This window comes from Gekko japonicus, unplaced genomic scaffold (genome assembly GCF_001447785.1).
Source record: "Gekko japonicus isolate JY-2015 unplaced genomic scaffold, Gekko_japonicus_V1.1 scaffold1211, whole genome shotgun sequence".
Taxonomy (NCBI): Eukaryota; Metazoa; Chordata; class Lepidosauria; order Squamata; family Gekkonidae; genus Gekko; species Gekko japonicus.
This window is the reverse complement of record NW_015161990.1, coordinates 205,895-220,703: the sequence shown is the minus strand read 5'-3', so window position 1 is coordinate 220,703 and position 14,809 is coordinate 205,895. Positions and strand designations below refer to the sequence as shown.

General features: G+C 50.2%; 1 protein-coding gene across 1 annotated transcript in view; it reads right to left on the bottom strand.

Annotated features, from left to right (window-relative positions):
- Nucleotides 1-5,464: 5,464 nt before the first annotated feature.
- Nucleotides 5,465-14,809, bottom strand: part of DOCK6 (dedicator of cytokinesis 6) — a 110,392-nt gene continuing 101,047 nt past the window's right edge. Inside the window, 5 exon segments of the mRNA XM_015405378.1 lie at nucleotides 5,465-5,786; nucleotides 10,558-10,725; nucleotides 12,178-12,284; nucleotides 13,319-13,462; nucleotides 14,766-14,809. The exon segment at nucleotides 14,766-14,809 is cut by the window's right edge and continues 13 nt beyond it. Of these exon segments, the coding sequence (XP_015260864.1) occupies nucleotides 5,744-5,786; nucleotides 10,558-10,725; nucleotides 12,178-12,284; nucleotides 13,319-13,462; nucleotides 14,766-14,809 (506 nt within the window). The 3' untranslated portion in view covers nucleotides 5,465-5,743.

Below are 14,809 nucleotides of genomic sequence, written 5' to 3'. Positions count from 1 at the left end.
TCCAATGTGCATCACCTTGCACTTGGCCACATTGAACCCCATTTGCCATGTTGATGCCCACTTGCCCATCTTTGACAGATCCCTTTGGAGTGCCTCACAATCCTCACATTGAACCCATGTGCCAAGGCAGCAGGACAAAACACAGCCGTCGCCCCAACTGGTGCCAGGGCGCTGTGGGGTTTCTCAGCGTCGAGCAAAACTTGCACCATGACCAGAGGGCCAGAAACCTGGTCCGCTCCAAAACAGAGCCCCCCCCTCAGGATTCCGCAGGGCGCTCTTAGTTCGGTCTGTGGCTGTGTCAGACCCTTGGGCCCGATTCCTGAACCTAGAGGCCAAACCATCCAGACCTTTCTTCCCTGCTCAGTCAGAGGAACGAGGCAGGCTGTGAGGGTCCGTCTGTCCTCAGCTGCGGCACCAGCAAAGCCGTCACCACCTCAGCAGACAAACGGAAGGTCCTCAGGGGTGGCGAACTTCAAAGTTCAGCCTCCCACCTGGGCCCGGCCCCAGCACCACTGCTCCCCCTGAGCCGAGTGAGTGTGAGCCAGCTCACAGTTTCTTAGCCTCCAGCTCACACGTTTTTGTCTCCGCTCGGGAAGGAGGGCTCCAGAGCAGACTAACTGATGCAGCGGCCAAATCGCTCCCTCACAACCTTCATGCCCAGGAGAGCTCACAAAGGAGAATTTTGGCTCACAAGAAGACTCCACAGCTTAGAGGGAGCAACCCCAGATCACATCCGGCCACCTGAGCTGCAGCGCTGGTCTGAGGGAAAGCACAAACCTCCCCGTCTAAAGGAAGACGACAACACAACCGGCAACAGAGGGGGTAACGGGGGATGGAGATGCCAAGATGGCTCAGTGCCGACCGTATTACTCAGCAAGTCTTCAAAAACCCAAAGGATAAACCTCACAACCTTTACTTATTTATTTATTTAAAACATTTTTTCACATCGCCTTTCCATCCCATCAGGGTCCACAAGACGGCAAACATAAAAAGCATTAAAACATTTTACGCAATTAAAAATACAGTTAAAATGATAAAATAATTCAAAAACACATAAACGACACTCGAAGGAGGGCCCGTAACCGTTATTGGGGGTATGCCAGACGAAACAGAAGAAAGACACAGACAGAGGGAGACAGACGAATCCGCCCCCCCAGGGAGGGCCAAAGTTCTGGGGCCGCAACCAAGAAGGCCCTTTTCTCTGGCTGCCACTAGCGTTCCCTCTAAGCTGAGTTAGTGTGAGCCAGCTCACAGTTTTTTAGCCTCCAGCTCACACATTGGTTGTCTTAGCTCAGGAAGGAGGGCTCCAGAGCAAACTAATTTATGCAGCGGCCTAATTGCTCGCTCACCAATTTTAATGCCGGTAGCTCACAAAGTAGAATTTTTGCTCACAAGACTCGACAGCTTAGAGGGAGCCTTGGCTGCCACCCGTCTAGCTTCAGATGGCGGGAGGGTCAACCGGAGCAGGGCCTCCAGAGGTGACTGGAGAGCACAGGTAGGCTCATGCGCTCCCTCCTCATCACACCGCTTGCCTTCCCCTCCTGCTGCTGCTGTTACCTTCATTTTAGCAAGAAACAATGTTGGTCCTTCCCAGGTCAGCCCTCAGGCCTTATCAAGGGTGCTGATCAACCCCACATACCCCCCCCTTGGTGGTTGAAACGTTCCACCGTACCCCCTTGGTGGTTGAAACGTTCCACCGTCATGGCCAAGTAAACCTCAGCTCAGCCTCCCTGGCAGGATTTTGATTTGTCAGATGTCCACACATCACCCCCCTGTGGGCAGAAATGGGATGCACCCGTCATAAGAACATAACATAAGAACATAAGAGATGCCAATGTTGGATCAGGCCAAAGGCCCATCCAGTCCAACACTCTGTATCCCACAGTGGCCAGAAATACCAGTGCCATCAGGAGGTCCACCAGTGGGGCCAGGACATTAGAAGCCCTCCCACTGTTGACCCCCCCCAAGCACCAAGATGACAGAGCATCACTTGCCCCAGAGTCCCTATCTATACCTTGTGGCTAATAGCCACTGATGGACCTCTGCTCCATATGCTTATCTAATTCCCTTTTGAAGCCGTCCATGCTTATAGCCGCCACCACTTCCTGTGGCAGTGAATTCCAAGTGTTAATCACTCTTTGGGTGAAGAAGTACTTCCTTTTATCCGTTCTAACCCGACCGCTCAGCAATTTCATGGAGTGCCCACGGGTTCTTGTATTGTGAGAAAGGGAGAAAAGTACCTCTTTCTCTACCTGCTCTTTCCCATGCATAATCTTATAAACCTCAATCATGTCACCCCTCAGTCGTCGTTTCTCCAAGCTAAAGAGCCCTAAGCGCCTTAACCGTTCCTCATAGGGAAAGTGTTCCAACCCTTTTATCATTCGAGTTGCTCTTTTCTGCACTTTTTCCAAAGCTATAATATCCTTTTTAAGGTGTGGTGACCAGAATTGCACACAGTATTCCAGATGAGGTCGCACCATTGATTTATATAGCGGCATTATGATATTGGCTGATCTGTTTACAATACCCTTCCTAATAATCCCCAGCATAGCATTGGCCTTCTTTATTGCAGTCACACACTGTCTCGACATTTTCAGTGAGTTATCTACTACAACTCCAAGATCTCTCTCTTGATCTGTCTCTGCCAGTTCAGACCCCATCAACGTGTATTTATAGTTAGGATTTTTGGCTCCAATGTGCATCACCTTGCACTTGGCCACATTGAACCCCATTTGCCATGTTGACGCCCACTCGCCCAACTTTGACAGATCCCTTTGGAGTGCCTCACAATCCTCACTGGTTTTCACCACCCTGAACAACTTCGTATCATCCGCAAATTTAGCCACTTCACTGCTTACTCCCAACTCCAAATCATTAATGAACAAGTTAAAAAGCAGTGGACCAAGTACTGATCCCTGTGGTACCCCACTGCTTACACCCCTCCACTGGGAGAACTGCCCATTTATACTCACTCTCTGTTTTCTATTAATTAGCCAGTTTTTGATCCATAAAAGGACTTGTCCTTTTATCCCATGATTTTTGAGCTTGCTTAGGAGCCTTTGATGAGGAACTTTATCAAAAGCTTTCTGGAAGTCAAGGTAAACAATATCTATTGGATCCCCCTTGTCCACATGTTTGTTCACCCCCTCAAAGAACATTAACAGGTTAGTGAGACAAGATCTTCCCTTACAGAACCCATGTTGAGTCTGCCTCAATAGGTTTTGTTCATCTATGTGCCTACTAATTCTTTCCTTAATAATGGTTTCCACCAATTTACCCGGTATCGACGTCAGACTGACAGGCCTGTAATTTCCCGGATCTCCTCTGGAACCCTTTTTAAAGATGGGAGTGACATTAGCTACCTTCCAGTCCTCAGGAATGGAGGCTGATTTTAAGGAGAGATTACATATTTTTGTCAGGAGATCCACAAGTTCACAATTGAGTTCTTTCAGAACTCTTGGATGTATGCCATCTGGGCCTGGTGATTTATCAGTTTTTAAGTTGTTTATCAGTTTTAGGACCTCCTCTCTCGTCACCTCAATCTGACTCAGGTCTTTCAACACCCCTCCCGAACTCAGCGGCTCTGGAGTGGGCAAGCACCTCTCATCTTCCACAGTGAAGACGGAGGCAAAAAATGCATTTAGCTTCTCAGCCATTTCCCTATCATCCTTCAGTACTCCTTTTACCCCTTGGTCATCCAAGGGCCCCACTGCCTCCCTGGCTGGTTTCCTGTTTCTAATGTATTTGAAGAAAGTTTTATTGTTGGTCTTTACATTTTTTGCTATATGCTCCTCATATTCCCTTTTTGCATGCCTGACCACAGACTTGCATTTTATTTGCCATAGCCTGTGTTCTGTTTTATCAGCCTCACTGTGACTAGCTTTCCACCGCTTAAAGGAATCCTTTTTACCTTTTACAGCTTCCATTACCGTCTCCCCTGAAGATCTGCTCCCCCCCTCCCCCCACAGCAGTCTTTCACTACGGCCACTTCCGCACTGTCCCTTTCGGCACTTGGTTTCCCCTATTGCTTCCCCCTCCCCGCCCCCAGTTCTCCACATGTGTTTTGCTCCCGCTGGGACTACGAGAGAACACAAAACACACTGGGGGAAACAATACCCTGAGTAAACTGCTGACTGTATCCTATCCTATTATGCTGATACTACTTCTAAGCTGAGTTGGTGTGAGCTAGCAGAGTTTTTTAGCCTCCGGCTCACACAATTTTTGTCTCCGCTCAGGGAGGAGGGCTCCAGAGCCAACCGATTTACGCAGTAGCCAAATCGCCCGCTCACAACGTTCGTGCCAGTGGCTCGCAAAGTAGAATCGTTGCTCACAAGACTCCACGGCTTGGAGGGAGCATCGCTACCAACGCTTCGCCACCGTCATATGCGAGCACTTTATGTTGTGTTTTTACTCATTTATATTCTGACTTGTTGTTGTCTTTGTTTACACATTTTTAGGCGAGCCGCCCTGAGCCTGCTTTGGCGGGGGGGGGGCAGGGTAGAAATCAATTCAATCAATAAATAATCAGCAAGAGGGACCAACAAGCGACAGAAACGAGTGCGGAAGGGGCCTGCCTCTCTTTATAGCAGCACAGGAAAGTCTGGATTTTGGTCTCGCTGATGAAGCAGATTTCCTTTCCGTCACCTGCTGGGGGGAGGGAAGGGGGCCCTGAGTGTAGTGAAGCCAGGGAGGCTGGGGTGGTGGTGTGTGGTTCACCCCTCTTAAGAGAGAGGCCTGCCCCCGCTCCCTTTGGGCGCAGGGAGGTGAGCAGGGTCCCCCTTTCTCACTGTCCCAGAAGGCACTGCTGTGTTGGCATGGGTGTGTGCACACGGGGTCCCACCTTGGGAGGGTTTAACGAGAGGCACATGAGACAGAAAAGGGTCTTTGGGTCCAGCGCTCCAGCTGGAGAAACAGTGGTGCTCGGAGTGCAATTAGCAGAAGGCCGTTTGGATAGCACTGGCTGCGAGCAACATACGGCCAGCAGAGAAGAGCAGAGGTTATGCTTTGGAGGAGGTTTTCAAAAAGAGGCTAGGTGGCCCCACCTGACAGCAGGTGGCTCACTGTGAGTCCAGGCAGATCGTGAGACGGAGGCAAGAAGGGATGAGCCGGTGCTCAGCTCTCGTGGCGCTTCCTTATGCTGATCACCACTTTGGGGTCAGGTAAGAATTTTCCTCCTGGGCAGATTGGCCCAGAGATCCTGAGGGTTTCTTGCCTTCCTCTGGGCAAAGGGGGGGGGTCTTGGGGGAGGCGCGGGGGGGGGGTGAAGTAGCTGTGAATTTCCTGCACTGTGCAGCGGGTTAGACTAGATGACCCTCAGGGTCCCTTCCAGCTCAGTGTTTCTTTGCTTTCGGATTCCGTTGCTCAGGGTATGGTGGTGGTGGTGGTGGAAAGTCCGAGGCCCACGTATACAAAGCAGATCTTTAGTTCAGTGGGAAAGGAGACTGACGGAAGTTATGGACCGGGGGGGGGGGCGCTGTGTGCTGGTCCAAGAGGCAGTTGTGTTGAAAAGCTTTCAGTAGCGGAATCCAGTTTTCAGCCAGCTGACTCCCACTGTCACCTTCCGTAGAGACTTCCCGTCCCCTCACATCCTGGGGGAAACCTGGCTGTCCAAATCAGTGTCCCCCCCAGCTCAGAGCAAGCAGGGTGCTCTAGACTGGTCTGGGCCCTGGGACTGGAGGGTCGGCGGCTCCGGCTCCCTCCGGCAAGTGGTTCCAGGTGGTCGATCTCATCGGGAGCCGCCTCTCTAGGCTTCCATCTTCCGCAAGCTCAGTCTGCTGAAAGAGTTTCTGGAGGAGAAATAAGTGAAACGGGAGGGATTTAAAGCAGGCTATTCAGTGCCAGGGATGGGACGTGAACAACGGACAGAAAACGAATGTCCCGTTTCCCCCCTCTTGCTTCAAGTCAACTTGACCAGACAGAATGACCACTCCCCCACGCCTGAGACTTTGGGGAGACGGGTAAAGACATCAAACAGTTACAGAAATTCAAACCTACACACAACTTCTTCAAAGATGTCCAGAGAAACTTCCAATTAACCCTACCAAAGACCTTTTCGGCATCAACAAAATAAAAGGCCGCAGACTTACTCTGGCAGTGGATTATATCCATCATACGAATCAGCCATCTACTATTCCATACCATTTGTGGACCCTTTATAAATCCTCACTTGATCAGATTTTATATAAATACCTAGAATCCATCCTAACCACTTGGCTATAATCACTGCCAAAATTTCACAATCTGAATTCAATAGTCACATAGGGAGATGAGAAGTTATCTTTTGTGGATCTTTGTTGAGCCTGGCAACTTTTCGCAGTATTGGCGAATTCCAAATTGTCTGGATGCCCCTGAGACTCTAACTGTTCAGAAAGTTTCAGTCAGTAGAGAGACCTTTCTTCACAACATAAAAGTCTGAACCAAACCCATCAGGCTCTGGGGCTTTCCCTGTTTTCATCGCAAAGACTATGTTTTTAGCTTCATCCAGACTAACTGAGACATCTAACTTTTTTTTAAAATGCTCCTGACTTAGCTGTGGCATAAATGTCTTCGTTAGTACGCAGATCTTTCAGTCTCTTGAACATGTTCAATGCATAAATCTAAATAAAAAGATTTAGACTGCTCTGTAATCTCCTTATAAGAGTAAATTCCTTCAACTTGGTGATTTCTCATAAGAATAGGCATTTTTGTCTATTTGTCTTTAAGCACGCAATTTAAGCAAGGGTCTCCCACTCTTACAACCCATCTCAAACAATACCTGTCAATCATTTGTCAAAGGTTTTGCTGAAAAGAGAGCAACATACCGCTTTAACTTTTCTTGTGTCAATGCCTATTTCGTTTCGTCCTCCTCTCTACCTGGTGTATTATGCTGTGGTATATTTCCCAGTGCTTGATCTCCTCAGGCGTTTCTAATTTTATCTTCTCTCTCTTTTTGTTTTAAAAACACTGTCCGCTAATATATATGCCTTAAAGGCCTCCCATACAATTGGAAATTCTATTTCTGGAGTTTCATTAATCTCAAATAAACCCATCTGGAGATTGAATAACTATCTAATTAAATTGGAATTGGTTTTTAAAAAAGAAATTAAACCTTTTCCTTTTTTTAACCAATTCCAATTTAATTAGATAGCTATTCAATCTCCAGCTTCATTTATTCTAAATTTGTTCACAAATTCTATTTGAGCCTGTATAGAAATATTGATTTCTAAATGTCTCCTGCATTCCCCTGTTCTGTCTTTTGGTAACAGGCTGTGCCTTATTTCCTGTTACAAGCCAAATGGTAGGCCCCATGGCCTCAATCGCATGCCATATACCCACATTCTTCACACTTCCGTGCTGGAAGCTAGGCCAGCATGGGGGGCCATGTGACTACAGGCGTGGTTTCCAAACTTCCAGCCTGTCCCCAGTTGTACCCATGACAACCAAAAAATTGGCCACACACCCTACTACTCCTGATTGGCTGATGGCTACAGCTAGTCATGATTAGATTGGGGTTTAATTGCCTGGTCCCTCGGGAGAGAGACTCTCTCTGTCCCTTGCTCTTGTTCTGCTCTTGCTTACTTGGTCCTCTGTTGTTGCCTGCTTGTTAAGCACCTGGCCATGTGCTCTCTGGAAGAGACAAAGGACTGCTTTGTGCCTTAGAGCACATGGAGGGCAAAGATGGGATTGTTCCTAAAAATCCCTTGGCACCTAACTGGACTGTATCCTGGACACTTTTGGAACATGAACACTGTACTGGTAATTATGCATATCTCTAATGTGTAGTTAAGGCAAACTGCCTTAGGTTTCTTATTTTTGTAATCTCTTGGTCTGTGCTAAATTCTGTACTGAATAAAATATTATTCTTGCTCTAACTTGTCTTTGATGTGGTAACTGGATTCCAAGGCTAAATCTTGCAGCCTAAATGCTGACCACAGATGCTACCTAGGTAAATATTGTGCAATTCTGAGTAGAGTTGCTAATGTGTTAAAGTTCCATATGCCAGCTAAGAGTCTGAACCTTGCTCTTAGGCTGAGAGGGAGCGCTAGTGAAAAAGGTTCTGGTGGCAAATTGTTCTGAAATCCAGAGAGGATAACCTACCTTTCTGGGTTGTTGGTTAACGTACTGAAAAATATAGGCTTCCCCCTCATTCCTGGACGGGCTTGAGGGGCAGACGCCTATACATGGTGGCAGCATACACACACTTGGTCCTCTATCAGCCTCGACTAACACATTTACGAGGGTAGCAAACATTAGTGTATGTCTGCAAAAAGATACCATGTGAATGAGAGAAGGAAGTGAGGTTTTCCATGGAAGGGCAGTTGTGTCTCTTGAAAGCTTCTATGCTGAAAACGTTTTTATTTAGGTATTGCGTTTCTATCCCCCACCCTCTCCCATGATCTTGCTGATGCAGCTCGAAGGTCGTGGTGGGCTCCAGACTGTGCACTCTACTGCAGACCAACACAGAGCTTCCCTCTGAAAGAATCCGACTTGAGTGATTCATCCAGTGTTCGTTTCTTAATATCTTCATTATGCACATGTGGGAAGTGCCCAAGTCAGCTACAGGGGTGGGCAGTGGCAGAGCCTCTGCTTGGCATGCAGAAGGTCCCAGGCTCAATCCCCGGCAGCGTCGGTGTGAGAGTCCCCTCTCTGCCCAAGACCCTGGAGAGAGCCGCTGCCAGTCTGAGTGGACAAGACTGACCATGGTGGACTGAGGGTCTGATTCAGGAGAAGGCACCTTTGTGTGTTGAAGTGGCCTGGCTTCCATCTACACTGAGGCTGCCTTGACATTTGGGGAGGGGCTGTGGCTCACTGGAAAAGCCTCTGCCTGGCAGGCAGAGGTCCCAGGTTCAATCCCCGGCAGCGTCTCCCGTCAGAAGGACCAGGCCAGAGGCGGTGTGAGAGTCCCCTCTCTGCCCGAGACCCTGGAGAGCTGTAAAGAGGGGCCGTGGCTCAGTGGAAGTGCTCCTGCTTGGCATGCAGGAGGTCCCGGGTTCCATCCCCGGCAGCGTCTCCAGTTAAAAAGGGACCAGGCAGGAGGTGATGGGAAAGACCTCTGCCTAAGACCCTGGAGAGCTGTAAAGTGGGGCTGTGGCTCAGTGGAAGAGCCTCTGCTTGGCATGCAGAAGGTCCCAGGTTCAATCCCCAGCAGCATCTCCAGTTAAAAAGGACCAGGCAGGAGGTGATGTGAAAGACCTCTGCCTGAGACCCTGGAGAGCTGTAAAGAGGGGTTGTGGCTCAGTCATAGAGCCTCTGCTTGGCATGCAGAAGGTCCCTGGTTCAATCCCCGGCATCTCCAGTTAAAAAGGCCCAGGCAGGAGGTGACGGGAAAGACCTCTAAGTAGACATGACTGACCTCAATGGACCAAGGATCTAATTCAGTATAAGGCAGTTTCATGTGTGTTTGGGGGGCTGTGGCTCAGTGGCAGAGGCAGAGCATCTGCTTGGCATGCAGGAGGTCCCAGGTTCAATCCACAGAGGCATCTCTATTAAAAAGGACCAGGCAGGAGGTGATGGGAGAGACCTCCGCCTGAGACCCTGGAGAGCTGTAAAGAGGGGCCGTGGCTCAGTGGCAGAGCCTCTGCTTGGCATGCAGAAGGCCCCTGGTCCAATCCCCAGCAGCATCTCCAGTTGAAAAGGACCAGGCAGGAGGTGATGGGAAAGACGTCTGTCTGAGACCCTGGAGAGCTGTGAAGAGGGGCCGTGGCTCAGTGGCAGAGCCTCTGCTTGGCGGGCAGAAGGTCCCAGGTTCAATCCCCAGCAACATCTCCAGTTGAAAGGACCAGGGAGGAGGTGACGTGAAAGACCTCCGCCTGAGACCCTGGAGAGCTGTGAAGAGGGGCTGTGGCTCAGTGGCAGAGCCTCTGCTTGGCACGCAGAAGGTCCTAGGCTCAGTCTCCAGAGGCATCTCCAGTTAAAAAGGACCAGGCAGTAGGTGACGGGAAAGACCTCTGCCTGAGACCCTGGAGAGCTGTAAAGAGGGGCTGTGGCTCAGTGGCAGAGCCTCTGCTTGGCACGCAGAAGGTCCCAGGTTCAATCGCCGGCATCTCCAGTTAAAAAGGACCAGGCAGGAGGTGATGGGAAAGACCTCCACCTGAGACCCTGGAGAGCTGTAAAGAGGGGCTGTGGCTCAGTGGCAGGGCCTCTGCTTGGCATACAGAAGGTCCCAGGTTCAATCACTGGCATCTCCAGTTAAAAGGACCAGGCAGGAGGTGATGGGAAAGACCTCTGCCTGGGACCCTGGAGAGCTGTAAAGAGGGGCTGTGGCTCAGTGGCAGAGCCTCTGCTTGGCATGCAGAAGGTCCCAGGTTCAGTCCCCAGCAGTGTCTCCAGCGAAAAGGACCAGGCGGGAGGTGATGGGAAGGACCTTTCTCTGCCTGAGCCCCTGGAAAGCCGCTTGCCAGTAGGCAAGACTGACCGTGATGGACCAAGGGGAGGATTGTGATTCAGTAGAAGGCAGCTTCACGTGTGTCCACATGCTGCTGATGAATGGGGACCTTGATTGTTTGGCCTGTGTCAGTTTTAGGCCCGAGTCTTTCTTCAACTGTGGACTCGCCACACGACTGCCCTCTGCGACCTCACCTGTGTGCAGGATACGGGGCGATGGGGGTGTACAGCTGAGGGATCTTGCGGCTGAGGAGCGGGTGCAGGGCCTCCTTCAGGCGCTGGTAATTCCTCTCCAGCTCTCGATGGTAGTCACGCTGGTCTGGCCCAATCAGGGTCTTGTTCTTGCGAAGGGCGTCTTCGCATCTAGAAGGAGCAACAGGAAAGACAGAGCAGCAGCCCAGGACTGGCCGGGAAGGGGGGGGGGGATTTTCTCGCCTCTTTTCAAACTGAGACCACAGACCAGAATGGAGTCCCTCTAAATCTTGGGTCGGACTCCCAGAAGTCTCTTCTTTAGAAAGCCCCCAAAGAAAGCACGGCCACGATGAAGTGACCCCCTCGGATAGAGGGGGGGGGTCGGGCAGGACATAGGAGGGAAATCAAGACAGCAGAACAGGCAGGAGGAGGCCCCTTTCAGCCAGGAAAGATGGTGGCCCACTGGCTCAGGGGTGGGAAGGGGTAGTGCTGCTGGCACAACGGCCAAGCCCAGAGGAAAATGGCCAAATCAGGCACAGGCAGCCCTATGGTTATTCCATTCAAAGTATTTCAATCAAATCACTGAAACCTACTCAGCGACGGGGGCTTGGCGTGACTGGAGTCCTGTGCCCAGTTCTGGGCACCACCTTTTAGGAAGGATGCTGACAAGCTGGAGCATGTCCAGAAGAGGGCAACCAGGATGGTGAGAGGGCTGGAATCCAAGTCTTACGAGGATAGGCTGAAAGAGTTGGGTCTGTTTAGCCTGCCTGGGAAAGAGAAGGCTTAGAGGGGACCTGATTGCAGTCTTCAAGTATCTGAAGGGCTGTCATGTAGAAGGTGGAGCAGATCCATTCTCTCTTGCTCCGGATTGCAAGACTAGATCTAATGGGTGGGAATTACAAGGGGGTCGATACCAGCTAAATATCAGGAGAAACGTCCCAACTGTCAGAGTGGTTGAGCAAAGGAATGGACTGCCTCGGGTGGTGGTGGATGCTCCTTCGCTGGAGGTTTTCAAGCAGAGGCTGGACGGCCATCTTTCGGGTATGCTGTAGGGCTCTCTTTCAGCTGTGCTCCTGCAGAGTGCAGGGGGCTGGACTAGATGACCTTCAGGGTCCCTTCCAACGCTAACAGTCTATGATTCTAAGTGGAAGCAGTGGTCGCCCCGGCAGACAAGTCAGTGGGTTCCAGATCAAATCAAGCCGGAACTCTCCCTAGACGCTGCAGTGGCTACACTGAGGCTCTCCTATTTTGGCCAACACTCACTGGAGAAAACAATCATGCCAGGAAAAGTGGAGGACCCAACATCAGTCCAGGACGTTTGCAAGAAGACCTGAGCAAGGCCACTAAGGACAGGGCCTTTTGGAGGACATTCATGCACAGGGCAGCGCCATAAGGCCTGAAAGAAATGGATGGCACCCAACACCCACCCACTCACCCACTCACTACCAGCGTTAAGAAAACCTGCCTGCTTTATTAAGCATTTAAACAGATGAGCCCCATTCTCTGCCGATATGCGGCACACGAAGCAATGTCTGTTTTGTGGACACGACTGTGTGAGCACGTCACGTCTGAGAGGGAGAGCGCACGTCTAGCTACCCGGCAAGCATGCTCTTGCGCAGGTACCTCTTGGTGAAGTCCTTGAAGGAGAGCCTCAGCTTGTTGTGGTGCCGATACAGCTTGGGGTCATCTGGGATCTCAGCCAGAAATACCTGCGCCACTTCCAGAGGTCCCTGAAACAAACCGGCTCTGAGGTCAGGATCGGGGCAGAGACAACCCGACTCGGCCTACTCGCCCGGGCACCACAGATCCTAGGGAGGTGTGTGTGTGTGTGTGTGTGGGGGGGGTCTGTTACAGTCACAGTGTTCCCTCCAAGCTGAGTTAGTGTGAGCCAGCTCACAGTTTTTTAGCCTCCAGCTCACACATTTTTGTTTCCGCTCAGGAAGGATGTGGCTCCAGAGCAAACTAATTTCTGCAGCAGCCAAATCGCTCGCTCACAACTTCAATGCCACTATCTCCCAGAGTAGACGTTTTGCTCACAGGACTCCGCAGCTTAGAGGGAGCATTGGTTACAGATCCACCCCACCCACCCACCCAGGGTTGCTCTGGAGCCACTGTGTATGTGGCATGCCCCAGGTTCTTGGGCCCCAGAAATACCAATCAGTAGTCTCTGCCACCCCCTAGAGGCTGCTTTGGGCCACTCCACAGCTCGCCCTTTGAATTCAGGTCTGTGAGCGAGAGAAAAGACCCTTTCTCAGGTCTGCCTGGTGGCACTGGCTCAGAGCAGCTGGCTCACGGGGGAGAGAACCCAGGAAGTCTATCAAAGGCAAAGTACAAACAGTGTAAGTCTCATTCCACACCCACAAAAACACTCACGGGGAAATCTATAAGATGGAACTGCAAAATACAAACACAAAAGGAAAACACAGTTTCTTGCTAACTAAAACTTACAGCCAAACTAGACATTACGGCACCTCCGGGCCTTATGTGGGGCCGCTGACGCCGTTTTGGAGAAGTACTTGGCCACTTAAAAAGTGCTGCAAGGGCCTGATCCTGACCAGGTCCCACAGAGGGAGGCAATCTATTCCCCCCTCCCCCCCCGTGCTCCTTTTCAAGTGATGAAACATTCCACCACCACCCACCCCCCAAGGGCCGTTTCAGACGTTATGCTGCAATGCGTGGAATGTGTCCAGTTCTTATGGGAAGGAATAATCTCAACGCTTTGCCATCCTTATCCTTCCGACTTACGAAAGGGTATGACGAATACCTGATTGACGGTCGTGCCAACGCAGCCCTGCAGCACCATCTGCAGCATCTTGGCATCAGCCGGGTCCTGGTGGGTGGCAAAGGCCAGTTCCTGGGTCTTCTTCTGCATGTCCTCAATGGCCACCTCAATGGGGATCAGAATGACCTATAGGGAAACCGCAAGGCCAAGAGGGTCAAGGGTCAGGGCCTCCTGCGCTCCCAGGGCCGGGCCCTTGAAAAGCAGGCACACCGGTCCCACGCACAGCGCTCCAACCCTGCATCAAAAACGGCTGAACGATGCCGGATATAAATCATCCTTTTCAATTATTTTATTATTTCACATGTGATACATGTTATGACAGAGTATTCCACTCACTCATTAGAACTCCACCCATCTATTACATCTATACTTATTATATGCCAATGACATCTTTACCACACGTTATACCAAAGAAGAAGAGACCTCGAAATCAATATCCAAGCCCAGTTTTTGATTGCAAAAATCTAAAAAAGGCTTCCAGCATTTAAAGGAAAAAAAAGACTGTTTTTGTCTCCCATCCTTCATTTGAACTAATTCTGTCAGTCTAGACAGTTTTACCAGACACATTATAATATTAAGCATTTAAAAACTCTTCCTGTGTTTAGCTACTAACAATTGGGCAGCTGTCAATAAATCATAAATCATATTTCTATTTACTGTAGGACTTTATTTATTAGACTCAAAAATACAACTTTTGGAGTGAACGGTAATTTATAGTTAAGAGTCATGCATTTTATTTCTGATATAACTTTTTTGCCAAAGGAATTTAATTACAGGACAAGTCCACCACATGTGGCTAAAATCTGTAGCCACAAGTCCACATGCAGTTTGGTTCCCTATGTACATTTTGTTCAATTTCAGAGGAACAGAATGCCATAAACAGAAAAGTTTACAAGAGCTCTCAATAATACCGAGGGTTATTTTATAAATTATCCTACTGAATACATTTGAATGCTCTCCTATTTTTCAAAACGCATTCTGGAATTTTTACTGTTTTGCACAGTCAATTCCAACGCTATCTCTAACCTGCGGAGTCTTGTGAGAAAAAATTCTCCTTTGTGAGCTCCTGGCATTAGAGTCGTGAGCGAGGGATTTGGCTACGGCATCAATTAGTTTGCTCTGGAGCCCTCCTTCCTGAGCCAAGACAAAAATGTGTGAGCTGGAGGCTAAAAAACTGTGAGCTGGCTCACACTGACTCAGCTTAGAGGGACCACTGGTCAGTTCTGATCCTCCAGAGTCATGGGGGGGGGGGCTGCGCAGGACACCGTGGCCTCCTCCACGCCCTTTGTTTCCGCTGCATCCCCTGACCGGTGAGAGGGAATGTTATTCAGCCACCCCACCCCACCCCGGTTTCTGAAGGGCCCACCTTTCCCGCACAGCAGTTGGGGGGTCACGCGCCCACCCTTCTCCCCTCCCCACCCCAGAGTACCTCCTCCTTTCGGATGACATTGATGCGGGTCCTGATGTAGGGAA